At 43.7% G+C, this 17,350-nt stretch overlaps 1 protein-coding gene across 1 annotated transcript in view; it reads left to right on the forward strand.

The window, feature by feature from the left end:
• Rai1 (Rat1 Interacting Protein 1) overlaps positions 1–17,350 on the forward strand; it is a 47,285-nt gene that overhangs the window by 7,230 nt on the left and 22,705 nt on the right. The window contains exons 2-4 of the mRNA XM_050172057.3: positions 6,329–6,558; positions 7,046–7,283; positions 17,194–17,329. Of these exons, the coding sequence (XP_050028014.2) occupies positions 6,329–6,558; positions 7,046–7,283; positions 17,194–17,329 (604 nt within the window). The remainder of the gene's footprint in view (positions 1–6,328; positions 6,559–7,045; positions 7,284–17,193; positions 17,330–17,350) is intronic.

Here is a 17,350-nt window from a genome sequence, read left to right on the forward strand (position 1 = left end):
TCTTGGCGCCGTCACCAGCTGCATTCATAGTTGGATCTTGCGCGAACGTCGCCAAACCTTTTGTCTTGAAGTTCTTGGTGAAGTTTGCGGGGAAGCAGTTGGCACTCTGCATGGTGACGATGATAGCTACTGCACTCGCGGTTTCTGTTTCACGCGAGAGTTGCAGTGCTGTTACTTTTAGCTGAATTCATAATACTGATGTTCCTCGGTTCTAAGGTGGAAATAAACTACGTGCGTTATTCTGAAATATGTGCTGTATTGAAATTCGTAGTTCTGAAATATTTTTACACTAAAGATATAGGAAATCTGGCGGGGATTATTAAAATATTCATAAATTTGATAAATTTGTTAATGTGGGGTTCATAGTAACGAGATTTGACTGTAATGTATTCGGTGTGAATTGACCATGACAGGTTTTTAGCTACATGGGCACCTAAGTGCTTGTACGAGTTAACTCTTTCTAAAGGAACGCTATTTAAGTGGTAAGTGTCATGTTGGCATAAAACACGGGATACATGTGGTACTTTACGTTTGTTAATATTTAGTTCCATTAAGCACGAGTTCCATCAATTAGATATTGCGTTAAGGTCAAGTTGCAATCTGGTAACGTTCGTTTCATTAGTTATTTCATGAAAAATAACACAGTCATCAGCGAGCAAGTGTGCGTTAAAAAACAGTGTGGCAGGAAAGTCATTAATATAAAGGAGAAAAAGGGGAGGGCCCAGAACTGAACCTTGGGGTACCCTAGAATGTACATCGCTAAAAGAATTAATATCATTTACTGTAACAAACTGAGTGCGGCTTGTTAGAAAGAGCTTAATCCACGTGAGAAGGTTAGGATCTAGATTTAGTTTATTTAATTTTTACAAGAGAAGTCTGTGGCAAACTTTGTTTGGCAATACAGTTAGCAAAAGAAGAACGATTTAAAATTTGATGTAGCTTGTGAGTGAATTAAGCCAGTTGTGTTTCAAATTAGAAAGTTTTACAAAAGCCGTGCTGAGCTGGGGTGAAAAATTAATTATACCGAGGGAATTTAACAAGGGCAGAAAAAATTATATGTTCAAGTAGTTTACAACACGTACTAGTCAATGAAATGGGACGGCAGTTATTTGTAAATTTTGGTTACCTAACTTATGAAGGGGAACCACCTTTCCGATCATTCATTCTTTAGGTAGTGTTCACGTGTCTAGGGACTGCTGAAAAAGCTTTGTAAGAACAAGTGAACTAGCAGCATTAGTACTTTTTAGGAATTTAGTACTAATTGAGTAATAGCTGGGAGAAGAGTTCATATCGAGATAATTAATTAGTTTTAGGACACCAGATGTCTCAACAATAATTGGAGGCATTTGTATATAGTCATATTCACGTGTGGCAGACAGAACACTTTTACACTTGGTGGAAAAGTTTTTGACAAAGGTATCGTTTAAGAGAGTAGCACATTGCTGGCGTGGAAGATGGGAACCCTAAGAGTCGTTCAAGGCGATGTGGACACTAGATATGGGATTGATAGTTCTCCAAAATTTGTTGACGTTATTTGTTAGCAGTGGTGGAAGTGTAATTGGCAAAAATTTATGCTGCAGGTATGTAAGTATCAAATGCTTATTTGTAAGTAGCCCACCTCGATTCGGTGGGTGAGCTGTTAGCCAAGCGAAAAAAACATTTCTTTCTGTTGGCAAGCCGCTTTGTATGCGGACCATACCAGGGCGCTTGTGGATCTAGAACAATTTTGCGAGTCGGTATATGCTTGTTGGTTAGTTTGTTTACATTAGCAACGAACAAGTTCCACTTAGTTTGGACTGAACGGTTGGCAAAATTATGGAGGAAGTTGTCTAGAAATGAGGTTAATTCTTTGTTAATTGTGTCAAAGTCTGCTTTTTTGTAATTGTGTATAATCTTCCATTGTTTAGTGGTTTTGGGACTAGTTGAGTTGAAATCGACATGAAGCGGTGACCAAGAAGCTGACCAAGGAGAATGATTGCTTAAGGTAAATGGGTGATTGAAAATATCAGGTCTGGATGGGAGGTTAGAATTAAGTCAAGTGTATTTGCTACATTGGTGGGGGATCATGTAGGATTGGTAATGAGTTGTGAAAGTGAAAAAAACAAAAACAGAGTGCTTCTAAAAACTCGTTAGCTTATTGGGAAAAAGGCGGCAGCGAGGGTTGGTTATTGTTCCACGTAATGTTTGGAAAGTTGAAGTCACCGAGGACTACTGTGGGCGATGAAGGAAAGTGATTGTGTACATGGCAAATAGTGTCATAGAATTCATTGGCCAATAAAGATGACATAGAGGGTGAGTGGTAGAACACACCTATTATTATGGTTTGGGGATCAAAGGTAATGGAAGCCCAGACAGTTTCCAGGGCCCTGATAATGCTGATGGGAGATTGAGGTATTATTTTGATACGGCCAGGAAAACACCGCCTCCTCTGTGTGCAGTGCAATCACAATGGTATAAAATGTAGTTCTGTGTGCAATGAAAAAGTTCGTCACTGACATGAAGTGGCAACCATGTTTTGCTTAAGGCAATGATTTGGGCGTTGCATGAGTCTATTGCGAATGATAAGGGGTCGTATTAATTAAGATTGCTGCAAACGTTGGTAAACAGGACTGATGTCGGAGGACGTGATGACGGTAGACAGCCACTACCCCTTGCATTTTCCTACAATGATACACATGTCGTATGTGGTGAATGGTTGTCAGTGTTGATTGCATTGTCACAATGTGTCACGAATTCCTGAATGGAGGCAGTAGTAGCGATAAAAAAAAAAATAGCACTTTCCATTCAGATACAGCTTGTCACGACGGAGCTTGAAAGGTTAAGAAGCCTGGCTTTTACCAAAATCGAAGAGCTGCTTTCTAGCGATGCGTGTAGCAGGCGAAAAGTCTTCGCTTATAGTCATGCCTTTTTGTTTAAACATTTTCCGCATCAAAAGAAGCCTTTCTTTGGTTTTAAAACAACTGAACTTTATAATTATTGGTCGACATTTACTTGGTGCAAAACAGCCAATTAGATGTGCTCGCTCGATGAGATTGAAAGAAAAGCATTCAAGAACCGAGGTAAAAGTTAAGGTAAACATGACCGGTCTTCTTGTTCATTTAGTTGAGATTCTAACAGTTCATTTCTAGTGGTGAGCTCTTCAAGGGATTTTCACATTGTTACAAATTGTTCCTTGTACCGGTCTAGTGTTGTTCTTTCTTCAAGCACTTCTAGTATTTTGTTCATTCCATTAATTTTAGTATCTAAGTTTTTTGTTCATTCTTAACCGTTTTAGCATCTGCAGAAAAGTCAGCTTGGAACCTGCTACTTCGAAGTGAGCGGTTATAACATCTTTAATAAAGTGAAAGAGAACCTTCATTTGTTCAGCGGGGTCATTAGTGACGGAATCGATTTCTAAAAGGGATTTGGTATGAGTATGAGTACCAGGGTTAGTCTCAATGTCACCGGAGCATAATAGTATAAAAGTCATAGAGAAGCATTCAGTTAACACCTCGCACAATACCCATGGGCACGGGAACAGTAGTAGACACAGGTAATTAGATCGCTTAGCGTATAACGATAATTGCTCACCAACCTGCATCTCGAAGGGGAAATGATTAAGAGCCTCGCCGGTAGCGCCATTTGCGTGCCCACTGAAGTTTACTGGTGCAAGTGGCGTATTTGTCATCGGCTTGTACTGAAGATGTTGATGATGTGGCTGAACTCAGATGAATGAGCCTGCCTGGTAGGGGTGCATCCAGGAAAGCCGCCACCTTGTTGATGTCGGTGATCAGCATTTGCACACATGACGGTTTTGAAGGAGATAGTGGTGTAGCATGGCAATCAGTTGTCAGCCCGACGAAAAGCACAGTGATGAAGCGCGGTGATGAATTGACAGCACTTTGTGGACAGCTTTGCCGAGCCCTCAACTTCCTTGCCTGTCGCGTCTGGAAAACTTCTCTAAGAGTCTGGGATAGGACCTCTGTTATTCCTTGTCTGTATTACTAATGTTCCTAACGTGTGAGGTTCACATTTTGCAGACGAATGTCTATTGTTCTGTCAACTGAAGAGTGCTCATGATGAAAATGAGTTTTTAATATACATGTTAATGACTCCTATATGTATTATTCAAAAAGTTACACTGTAGTTGATAGGAGAGTGAATGAAAATGTATGTACAATGAAACCATTATAGGGGGCAAAAAGAACAGTAAAGCTGTAATGAGCATGCATATGCCATAAGACATATTTATGTCTTTTATTGTGAGAGACATGGCTCTTGAATTGTAAGCTACAATCAACGCTAATTGCACCTAAATATGCAGTCTTCCGACTTGTTGAGATTGAATGATGACCGTAGAAATGGACCAGATGCAGAGAGTTGATTTTTGTTGAGAGGAACTGCTTAGCAGCAAATGGTGGACCTTCATTTCAAGATGCTTGTATCCAGCCTGCAAGGGAAGCAGCGTACTTGATTGCCAATTAACTGTACCAGTTTTGCACCTGACCAATTTTTTGTCCCGTTTAGTGAACCACTGGAGCACCCGCTGCAATGCTGGTGCTGAGCCCGAGGTCGTGAGTTCAATTTCTGGCCACGGAGGTCGAATTGTGATGGGGCAGAATACAAGGACACTTGCACATCAAGTGATCCTTAAGAATGCCTTAAGAGGAAGCTTTAGCTTGGGCCTAACTCCGACGCGGCCTATTCAAAATACATGTAAAACGCAAAAACGTTTTTCTGGTATAACCCCTGAGCCAATTTTAACGAAATTTATTGCATTTGAGAGAGAAAGCTAAATTCTAGTGACTGTTGGAAGCGGAATTTCGATTTAGGGCTTGAATTTTCTTGAAATGATTTTCAAATATTTGACCGTTTGAAAAAAATAGAAGCACGAAGTTTACAAATTCATAGCTCTGCATCAAGAAATGATATTGCGATTCTGTAAACGGCATTCATTAGACCATTCAAAGCGGACAAATTCGATATGTCATTTTACACCTTACGTGGATTTGTTACATTGGTTACAAGGGTTTTGCAAGTTATATTTCCCTATTATTAACTTTTTTTATATTCGTGTGTAACATATCAATTTTGTCCGCTTTGTATGTACTATTAGGTGCATTTCACAGAATTGTATTCTCATTTTTAGTTGTTGAGTTACAGAGTTGTAAACTTGATAGTTTTATTTTTTGAAAATTTTAGATTTTTGCCAATCTTTAATCAAAAGTTGACAACCTAACTCAAAATTTCGAAACCAACAGTCACTAGATTTTAAGTTTTTCTTTTAAACACAACAAACCTCGTCAAATTTGGTGCAGTGATTGCCGAGAAAAACGAATTCTCCTTTTACATGTAGTTAGATAGGAGCACTCGAGCTAAAGCTTCCTCTTAAGTAATCCAGAGCTTAGGGGGCACTGTGGCGTTGCTCGTAGTCCACTGTTATAATTTGGGTCATCAAACCCCACAGTTTAATTTAGCCTTTCTAGCAAATGCGCCATGCAAGACACTCTTTTCTGCTCTACCATGTGTAGTTTTCGATTAATTGATTGATTGATTGATTGATTGATCATTTTATTTTCTTGAAAGCTTAAGGTCGAGGAAAGACTAAAGGTGTGTATCCTTGACAAAGGTCCTGATTCCCACATACAGTTGCAATTATGATTATCACATAATACTAAATATAGTGCTATTTTACTCAAATAGACATTGAAAAATGAAAAAAAAAAAGAACTTCAGAAGGGTAGAAATTCGGCGTTGGTACGACATGCTGCAAGTGAAGCGTAATAAATACTGGAACAGATGGAGGGTATGACACATGCGCTAACAATCTAACCATTCTTTCTCTTTGTGTACAAAAGTATAAACATAAACAAATTATATACACCGGTAACATAGAATGGTACATCGGTAATTGTAAAGGTGCACTTGTTATAAGGATAGAGATTGGCGCAGTTTCATATTAAAGATTAACAACTGATTCAGCTGGCACCCAAGTACTTGGGGCTCAAGCCAAAGTTGCATAATATCGAAAGACATCTTTGAAAACACAACTAAAGGGGCTGTTTTGTGGTATTCTCTTTTTGGCAACTTGCTTAGAAAAGGACTAGCACAAAACTTGAAGTGTTCATTTAGACTTTTAACTTGAAACACTCAACACACTATTGTGTTAGGTTATGTTACTGTGTCAGGTGTGTTTCCTTTGTGAATTGTGCATAAAAATTACCCGAATGGGAACCAAAGACTCAGAGCAGAGAGCGAAGATTGGCAGTCCTTCCTTCCTTCGTTCTTTCCTTCCTTCCTTGTTGTCTGTTGATTTCATGCTGTCTTACATGACGCACATCACGCACAGCCTACACACAGACTTTGTCTGCTACCGGGGCCTGCTGACGCGGCTGGCATGCACGGCATACGAGGCACGCGAGGACTGGCTTCTGGCGGCGTGCCGTTTTCGAGGCAGCATCTACCTGTGTGCCTTCGAGACAGATTCAGAGCGCAAGCGGCGACTCGAGGATGCAGCTGACCCCCGCCGCGACCGTATGTCATTCTGGGGCTACAAGTTCGAGCAGTACATGGTCAGTGGTGAGTCTTTTTCCTTGTGTGGTTGGCATGCCACTTTGTCATCCGCATTCGTTTGCTGTTGCTGCACACTGTACTCTTAAAGCCCGCACAAGATGAGCAACATTAACGGCACTGTCTTCATGCCATAATTCTTACAACTTGTGATCATTATACACCTACTTATGCGGTAGCATATTGTGCAATTGTGTTTTCTTCAAGTAAGTACTGCTCGCGGGTTCAAAGTTCAAACAATAGAGAGCAGTAACAGGCATATTTAATGCCAAGCTTTATTTCTTTTCTCAGTAGTTCCCTTTCTTTCTTTGTTCCTTTGTTTTCAATTGTTGTTGAAGCAAGAACCACTGAAATGGTACTCAATAAAATAGGCACTAAATCTGTAAGTCTTGCCAGTGTATTAGTTGAAACACCTGGTGTAATTGACTTCCTAGTAAGGCTGTGAGGTTAGCACTGTTGGTAACGCTGGGTCTTTTGTTGTGTGTAACTAACGCAGCGGAGCCTGAGGGTGTGCCCGATGTGGACGCGGTGGTGAACGAGTGCGAGGAGTACTGCATAGTAGTGCGAAGTCGGCTCGAGTCGCATTCCCTCGTCTTTGGTGCCGAGGTGGATGGTGTTGACCCTCGGGTGCACAGACATGGTCGGCAGTCACAGCCAGGCTCTACGGGCAGCTACATTGAGCTGAAGACCTCACGAGATTGCCTCTCTGAGCAGCAGTACCGCAACTTCTGTCGGTAAGTCCTCTGCAAATAGTCTGCTTCAATAGACCGGCTGCGCCACATTCAGAGTGCATGCACAGCAGCCTGGTGAGCGTAATGACGACATTCATGGGTCAGCAGAATAAGACTCGCTTACCGATATTTTCACAGGCTGTGTGCTCCTCGACATTCATGTGCCCTTGCACTTGTCGGCACTCACTCGTGTTGATGCTCACGTGCATTCAAACTCACTGTCACAGACTTTCATTCGTATTCTCAATAACCAGCACTCGCACCCTTTGTCACTCTCTCACGCCCCTATCCCACATCTGTGAAATGAGTGTGGAGTGAGTCAGTGTACTCGTGACTATGCTGACCTATGGACAGTAGTTCTTGTCCCTTTGCCGTTGTTCAAAGCAACGTTGAGGAGAATGCTGCGGACAATGCCATTGTAGATGTTTCTGTTGAGTTCTATGGGGAAATGTGGAGGTGCGTCTGCTAAACCACACTCCTATTGCAGAATCTATGTTCTCACCTTTCCTGCCATTTGATCTCCAGGGGCAAGAGGGGTCATCATGGTATAAACACAACACTTCTCACCGCAGTTGTTCATCATCCCACTATGTCTACCAGCACGCTTTGCAATATCGGCAGTGTAGTGAAACTCACCCTGAAACCATTACTTCACAGGGGAGTTGTTTCCAAGCATTCTGCCACAAGGAACCTCACTGGCTTTTGTGTTGTGCTACCACATCTCTCAAGGAATCTCCTTTTGACTTGGAGAGTGATGGCAGTATGATTTACAAACCGGATGTGATAGCTGATATTCTGAAGAGAGGACGAAATGGAGTTGTGCAACTGGTACACTAATATAAATGCTCCAAGAGCTCCATGCCCAAACTTCTCGGCTACAGTTCTCATATACCTGACCCTGCCATTGCCAGATCAGAAGAAGGTAAATGAAGGTATGGGGATCACTCAAGTCTGAATGTTGGAACCCCACAGGAGAGTTTGCATTAGCATGCATTTGGTGTGTTGCGACACCATGGACCCCTGACACATGGGGGTTAGACCTTCCTGTGCTCAGCCTTGTGCGGCTGAGTCATGTTCGGAGAAAAGGGAATCCTGGGGATCTAGGCAAGTTGTTTAGACGCACCCCTTTGGCCTCGGCTTCATATAGACAGAACCCTGGACTTACCCATATGGGGGAAAGCAGTGGTCCCCTTTTCCTGTCCCTCTCCTTTAAACTTTACTTTCATATCAATTTTCCTTAGTGTCCAGTTGTTTCCTTTCTTCCCACTTTTCCTGTCTTTCTCAGGTGGCTTGGGTTAACCTTGTACGATAAATTTTACCTTGAATATAGTGCATTGTGTTAGAGCAGTGATGTATGGCTGGCGTGTGCAAGCCATTTCTCTGTTAAAAGTTGTAGCGCCCCCTTGTTGGGCTCTGTGGTGACAGGCTCTCATTATTGCTGAAGCAACTACAACCAACATGCACAAGGTATCTTTCCTTTGCTACCTGATCATACCGCTTCAAAGCATGTACTCACCAAAGGCTCTCTGAGCGTTTTCGTTCAGCATAAAGAGACATTGCCATGATACCACGTTATCATCCACAGCAAAAAGCCAGAAAAACGAGTAAGAATTATATTACCCTTTCTTGTAGCAAAATCCTTCACTGACACAATTAAACCAGGCTATAAAGCTAGCAACATGGCTAGCAGTGACCTCCTGCTTGATGTTTGTGACAAGCTGCAAAAGGAAAAGCTTGCAACACTCACAGCTTTTGCTGACACCCCCCGTAACAGTTACCCCACATCACTCCCTGAACACAATCCAAGGTGCAAACTCAGACACTGACTTGCTAGGAATTACCGAAGCAGAATTGTGTGAGGGATGGAAAGACCAAAACTTCATTGAAGTATAAAAAATCAAAACTAGGAAAGACAGCAATGAAATACCAACATCTGATCAAAACATCTGATCAGCAAAGTGCACATAAGGTCAGCCCGACTCCGACTGTGGTAATGTTTCGCCAGATTTGCTCTGGTGGCATTGCATTCCGGCATCGCTTATTGCCATCATGTCTGCACCATCGCCACCTCGTCGCATTCTTCATGACAAATGCAGCATGCGGTTCCTGCTGACACAGTTTCTGGCGCTGTCTCGGAAAAGCTTGTGTTTGTCTACCTAAATGTGTCCAATGTAGAGATGGACGAAATGTCTTGAATATGATGCACCACTGGGAATGAGTGCTGGAGGATATTACCCCTGAATACAACTTACAGTTAAACCTCACCATAACAAAGTAAGTAAAATCACCAATTTGCTTCGTTATATTGAAATTTCGTTGTATTGAAATTCGACCCTTTATGCAAATAAGTACAGTCGGCGATAAATTTTTCTTACAAGAAAGGGGCCGCAGAATTTTCCAAATTATTAGGCAATCGAACAAAGCAAATTTGAATGAGAAAACAATTTATTTTGAATAATTTGCGAGTCAGTGACGAATGATATGGCTTCATGCCACGTCGACAAATATCTTCTTCACATCAGTGGTTCGAATTAAGTGAAGCCAGCCATGCTATCACGTGCACTATGCCCCCACAGCTGACAGTGTCACCCGCACTGGGACGGCGCCATCATGAGAAGCGCCGGCAGCGGGGAGCGAAAGCTTCGTCTGCCTCTCGCTCCAACAAGTCCGCGAAACTTGAGATTACGCAACCACCAATACTAAACACATGGTAAGACAGTTTACATGGTGGCACACCATCTAAGCACCCCTACTCTTTGCACACGCGGCAGATTACATCTAAAGCAGGGTGCGCGGCTGTGTATGCACTCAGCTGTACTTAAAGCCATGCGCAGCCATGGCCTAGACGCGCGCCAGAAATCACAAAGCGCCAAATTATGCCCCCCCCCCCCCCCCTTCACCCCTCATGTGCACGCTTGATCGGTTTACCATGAGCGAGCTCACCTCCCCCTCTTTCTCTTTGCTCGCGCGGGAAGGCTACACTCGTGAAGCCACCATCTTTCTTGTCTCACCCTCGCAAACTTTCATTTGCAGCTAAAGTACACAGTGCACGCGGCGTGATAGGATCTTATTGTGTATAGGCTTTATATGGAGCATGATGCAGCTCCACTTCGGCAGTCGCTCTTGCCGTGCTGCCTGCGATTTGAGAGGTGCATTGTAATGTAATGGTGCGTTGAGCAGCCGCTTGTAATTCAATCATTTGACCATTGGCGGCCGCAGAAGTTTCCTTTTATTGTCTCGGCATTCCTTTGCGGCGGAAGCGAAATTTTGTTATATTGAAATTGCATACAAATACACTTTGTTATATTGAGAATTTCATTATATTGAAGTTCATTATATCAAGGTTTAATTGTACCTTTGCTTTTAGTACGCCATCATGGCTCATCATACTTTTAGTCACACTGAGAAATCGTTACCCATGCAAGGGTAAGCGACTACTTGTGAAATGTAGCCTGTGCAGGTTCGTCAAGTGCAGTTTACATGCTTTGTGCGTGTTAGCTGGTCTGCGTTGCACTTGCCTGCAGCGCTAGCTTGCGCTCTGAAAGCGGTGTTGACAGGAAAGGTGTGTTTGGCTTTCCACTGCACAGTGTTGTGTACGCCACAGCCGTCATTCGTGTTCAAGTATGCGTTCGAGCACCCGATAGCCACACAACGCATTGGCATTTTTGCAGCAGCTCAAATTGCGTGTTCACTGAGAAAGCATACCGAGAGAGGCACTCATTGTTCAGCAGGCGTGTACAGTTCTGGGACTTTCGCCACATCCGTATCGCTACCGCTCACTGCCAGCTGCACGCATCATCTTCTTAAGCGCTATTTATTAAGAAAATTAGACAATTACCAGCCCTGCAGCTGTGCCAAAACTACATAGATAATACACTGTGCACTTATAGGCAATTTATCCCGAGTGAAATTTTGTGGCCGTTCGCCTTTAAAGAGGTACTAAAGGGATACTATAAATAGCTTTAGAACCCTTAAATGTTCTTTAAGACTGTGTTTTCGTTTGCAGTAGAACCTTGTTAACTCGAACTCTTATATCTTAAAATACAGTAGAACCTAGTTGATACGAACCTGTTATGTACGATCCCTGGTACAAATGTTCGCAGTCGAAAACACAAGATGTTTCCCAATACTTTTTAAGAGAAAGCTTTAGCTTGGGTGCTCCTATCTAAATACATGTAAAAGAAGAATTCGTTTTTCTCGGCAACCACTGCACCAAATTTGATGGGGTTTGTCGCACTTAAAAAAAAACTTAAAATGTAGTGACTGTTGGTTTCGAATTTTTTAGTTCGGCCGTCAGTGTTTTATTAAAAACCGGCAAAAATCAAACATTTTCAAGAAACTATACTATCAAGTTTACAATGCTGTAACTCAACAACTAAAAAGGATAATAGAATTCTGTGAATTGCATCTAATAGTACATCTAAAGCGGACAAAATTGATACGTTACACATGAATATAAAAAAATTTAGTAATATGGAAATACAGCTTTTGCGGAACCCTTGTAACCAACGTAACAAATTCACGTAAGATGTAAAATTACATATCAAATTTGTCCGCTTTCAGTGATCTAATGGATGCCGTTTACAGAACCGCAATATCTGTTTTTGATGCACAGCTATGAATTTGTAAACTTCGTCCTTCTATTTTTTTCAAACGGTCAAATATTTGAAAATCGTTTTAAGAAAATTCAAGCCCTAAATCGAAATTCCGCTTCCAACAGTCACTAGGATTTAACTTTCTCTCTCAACTGCAACAAATTTCATTAAAATTGGTCCAGGGGTTATCTCAGAAAAACATTTTTGCGTTTTACATGCATTTGAATAGGCCGCGTCGGTGTTGGGCTCGAGCTAAAGCTTCCTCTTAAGCGGATGTTCCTTGCGCAAGCGTCGGTGTAATCGAGCAAGCGAGCACGGCAAAAGAAGACAGAGCGAACGCAGAGTGCAGTAGGAGATGAAATACGCGAGGAGGAAACTGGAGGAGGATGGTGCAGTGGAACCATGAGGTTTTCAGCGAAGGAGGACGGTACGGCGAAAGGTCAGAAGAAAACAAACGTAGTGCGGTGACGATTTTTACGAGATGGCGCCAAAGTAGCGTGCATCGTCTGGGAGGTCTGTCGGCGGCGGCTGTGGTGAATTGCCCACGCTGGCTCTCGCGATCTCCAGATTAGCGAGGCAGTCACGCCACACTTCACTCCATTTGCAATGTGCCACACGAGACAGATTGTCCATGCCAGCCAATATATAGCGAAATGAAAACGCATGTCGCACTGCGTTCAAATTTAGCATTAAGGAGCATCGTAATCGTCTGTGAATCTTTTTGACGGGTACATACGTTCCGGAAAAGACTATCTTTTGGCGCCAACATTTGGTACATTGGCAAACTGTGATCATAAAAAGTTATCCAGTTGCCAGATCCCATGCAAACAAGAAAAGGTACGAGGTGCACACGTGCAATTGAGAACAGTAGCCACTCGCCGCAACAGCTTCCCCGCAATACTACTCACCCGCCCGTCTCATGTGGAAGTGCCGGCGTGCACTCAGTTTCCTATTCCACTGCTGTCACTGCCAACCCTATTGTAATAAACATCTTCACCTATCTGTTTTGCAGCATGTGGGGTGTAGTGCCATTGGAAGCGTAGTGCAGGCTTTTAATCGGCGATAATTCAAATGCGCCGCCGTTCCCTGCTACAGGTAGCATGAAGTGAGTGTCATGTTTTGCTCTGGTTGTAGGCATCGTATCCCAGCGTCACCCCACCACTTTGATTTCATTTTGGATTCCTGTTGCCGTAATACAACACTATGCAATAGGAAAACGATAATGTGTGGGTCAGTTTGCTCGGGACCCGCCAGCCCACGAATGTCAGCATTTCGTGTCACCGCGATTCTCGTCAAGCGGGCACGTCAAAGGCTGAAATTCCCCCCAGCTGCTGACCCAGGCCGAATTCGAGGAGCGCAAATGTAAGCTTCCAGAAGCTGCAAAGACGACAAAGCCCGTCGCGAGCCACTCGAGCTCCATGAACTTGCCGTGCGTCGGCATCTCGTGCTGCAACAATTCGCTTAACGCTTCACCTTACGTGGATCTAAGGTACAGTTTAGGCTATCAAATTTAATGGAGACTTTTGATCGCATGTTTTCCCAGATGGTAAGGGTTTTTTTCTTCTTGCATTTTTATCCGAAATGTGTGAGTGAGGTTTCATTTCGTCGAGTAAGTCAAAGAATTTTTCCGGCCCTTGTGTCAACCCCAGTGTTTTTCACTGCTTATCTCGAAGTATTTACACCAGACTCTGGGTATCTCAAAATATAGACAATATACCAGGGAAAAGGCACAGCGGTAGTGTTGGCGGCATTGGTTGCACTCACTTTTAAGCTGGCAGCAGCTTGCTAGCAAAGCCGTGCCGGGCCGCACTTGCTGCTTGTCTTTTCCCCCCCGTCTTTCTGTCAATCGCCACTCACGTGCACTTGCTCGGCTGCTCGCTGCCACTTTGCTGTGGCGTCATGCAGCAGTGGTGAGCTGGGATTTGGGTCTCTGCTTCTTTTTTTTTTCTTTCTGTCGTTTTAGGACCCTGTCTGTGACACATTAATGTGGTCACAGTGTATTAAAGGGCCCCTCACCAGCTCCGGTCATTTTTAGCTTACAAGCACGGTGCATACAATGTGTACTAACGATCGTGTCTGCTAAGTATTACATCACTACGTGCCACAGAAAGAGCTGAAATTTCAAACCGAACGCCGTTTGCCCTTGTCTTCACAGGCGCCAGAGATTCAGAGAGCCGGAGAGTCGACGGATATCACACAAGTGCGCCTACATACATCGCAGTCATGGAGGAAGGAAAAAGATAGGAGGGAGCATACCACAACGTGATTGACGCCAAGCCTGGTGGCCGAACACGTGATCACATGTCAAAGTGTGCGGTTGCTTATAGTGTTCCCACTCTGCAGGCAAAGCCATAGCGCGGCAGTTGAACAAGCATGCACCAAATAAAAACTACTGGCATAGCTACTGGGAACCAAACGTCTTGGCAAATCTCGATTCTTTCTCCGTGATCTCGACGAAAGAGGTCATATGTTGGGCCACCACCGTGACTTCACGAAGCGTTTGCTTGCCAGGGCTTGCTGTGTGATTTAATGCCTCCTCCTATATTTTTCCTTCCTCCATGACCGCAGTGTTCTGATGTCGCTCGTAGTGGCACATGATTTCGAGAATTATTCAAGGCAACATCTGTTATTTATGCACTCTGTTGCTTCGATAGATGAATTAAAGTTTAGATTAGTAATAAAACACACAAATTGAATGTCTGCATGTCTTTTGTTTTGCTTCGCACTGCATCGAGAGAGATGTACTTCCATTTAGTCTGCTTGTTCCCACATTGTGCTGTCGTGTGCGCAGACAACGAAACTCATTTTCTACCACGTTCCAGTGAGCAGTCGTGCTCCGTGATCCGTGTAGCACTAAGCACTGACTGACACCGCTAGTCAGGTTTTCTCGTGCACAGAGTGCAAAATTGTGCGATGCATGAAACGAAACAATCACAACAGCTCGACACCATCAGTGAAAGTGCGCCGCGTAGCAAGAAAGTGAGGAACAAAAAAAAAATGAAAGAGGGGCCCTCGACGTATGCGTCACGTGATCCTCGGGCTGCAGTACCAGAGACTGCACGGAAGGAATTTCACCTGCGGAGTCTAGACGGGGCAAGCAGCTGTCTCTCTTGGCAGTGGCACTCGCCTCCTGAAATAATTGATTCGCGGCACTGAAATGTTTCTATCTCTGCTATTAATGAACCAATTTGAAAAATTCTTGTGGCAGAACGCTCTCTAGACGGCACGCAACAACTTCCAGCGTATAGCCGAAATTTGCTACGTGGCCTGGTGAGGGGCCCTTTAATAGATATTTGAGCAGAATGATCGGCACTCTTCACAGGCACAATCAGCCCCTGCTGCGCCCAAAAGAAGCCAGCAGGCTTCCTTAGCCACAGCGTTTCAGCGAGGTCCCTGCTTGATTGAGAGGCTCACTTAATGCTTGCGCGACATGTAAATGCCACATCACTCATGGGCATCTGCTAAAGGAAACGACAGATTAACTATTCCACAGTTCAGCTTCTGTTTTCGAAGTGCGATTGTCCAGAATTCATTACGATGCAAGAATTGGCAGTGTCAGCTTTTTGGATGTCTGGAAGCGGTCTTGCTCGGATGACTGGCTTCAAGTATTGCATCAGGATCAATCGTGCTGACTCTGTGCCAGGCACGCTGTCTTGTTCATAGACGCCGGTGTGTCCAGAGCCAATGCACACGAAAATGACTGAGAATATTACCCTGGAGGCATTTTGGAAATGCTCCATGGGGTCTGTGTGCAGCCAGTAGGCTTTTATTTTGGTGATTTCGCTTATCTAGAGATTTTTCCCTGTCTTTGCAACTTCGAGTTAACGGGGGTTCTGCTTCATTTTGCGGGAAATGCTCAATTCCCAGTGGAGACAATAAAGGCCAAAATTACCCTTTCTGAATTTCACATGAAAGCTGCAGCACCCTTTGTCCCTGTCACATGATGAATTTCAAGCTGTTTTTATTTTCGCATATTTGTTCCTTTTTGTGTGGAAGACGGTTGTCAGAACTCTCTAAATTATTCTTTGTTATTCTTTTGTTCTTCAGGTTATTATTCTTTTTACATATTACTTTTATATTTTAGTTATTTTAGAAATTTTTCTTTTAGTTATTAGAACTGTAGTTATTCTTTGTTACAGTCGAACCCATTTATAATGATACCGGTTTTAACAATATATCGGTTATAACAATGAGAAGCTGCTGCACCGTCAACTTTTGTAGGTATTCCATGGTGAAATAACCCGCTTACTACAGTGCCTCGATGCCGCATTATTGGTTGTAACAATAAAATGTGTCCGAGCCAAATGGTAGTGAAATGGGAAATCCTTGAAAAAAAAAGAAAACGGGAAATTGCAGCTGCTGCAAGATGGGCCGCTCCTCCAACAGCTGCCAAGCGCTAGTTTTCCAGCCATGTTCATGCACCTGTCTGCCGTCACCGTTCCACCCGTCCGAACACGAATGGACCGCGTCAACTGCGCTGCTCACAGGTTGCTCGCTGGCTCCTCACTCAGCGCAGTTCTGCAAACAGCTTAATCGCTCGGGTTTGTCTTTGTTAGTTGCGTCGAAATCGTTCCTGGCCACGCCTCGTTTGACCAACAGTTAATTTGACTCGTCGCCGAAACGAAAGATGGCCGATGAACCCGCTAATCATCGGCAATGCACGACGTTGCCAGTGAAAAGAAGGCGCATGGCTATTGAGTTGGAAACTAAGTGCTTCTAACCGATGAGGCAATCGTTGCGAACGTGCTTGCATCAGATAGCAACGACGATGGCGGCAGCGATGATGCGGTAGGGCAGGCTGCCGACAGCCGCAGCTTGTTACACGCGATCAGAACTCCCAGGAAGCAGTTAAATGAGTGGACACAATCAGCAGCTGGATGGAGGAAGGTGCTGGGGAGGGGCACTGACCTCCTCGCTATTATAGTTTTCACACATCAGCTCTGCCATCCCCCTATTTTGATTTTTTCATGCAACCCGGTTATAACAATTATTGGCTATAACGATGGAATTTTTTTTGGCACTTGAATATTGTTATAAGTGGGTTCGACTGTATTGCCAAAGTGGTAATTAGTCGCGAGCAGGCGCCGTCCAAGTCCATGAAGACACGGACAGCTATTGCGGGAACCTCAGTGTGGCGTTGCCACCCATCTTTCAGTTTTCTGCCTTTACTGGCGTACCAACTCCACACGCAATAAGAGTGACATTTTCAGTGTTCGATAAGGTTAATCTGCAAATATGCAATAACTTAGTACTAGTACTGCCATTAACTTAGTTCCATACGTGCTTCCAGAACTTTATTGCTTCTCTTGTTTTCGCAGGTTCAAGCTGCTCAAGTGGTGGGCGCAGTCATTCCTGGTGGGGATCCCACGAGTGTTGTGTGGCTTCCGTGACGACAATGGTCTAGTAGGCACCCTCGAAGAGCTGGACGTCCGCGAGATGACCCACAGAGCCAAGGTCAGTGATAACTTCACTTGC

Source organism: Dermacentor andersoni, chromosome 6 (assembly GCF_023375885.2).
Source record: "Dermacentor andersoni chromosome 6, qqDerAnde1_hic_scaffold, whole genome shotgun sequence".
NCBI classification, from domain to species: Eukaryota; Metazoa; Arthropoda; class Arachnida; order Ixodida; family Ixodidae; genus Dermacentor; species Dermacentor andersoni.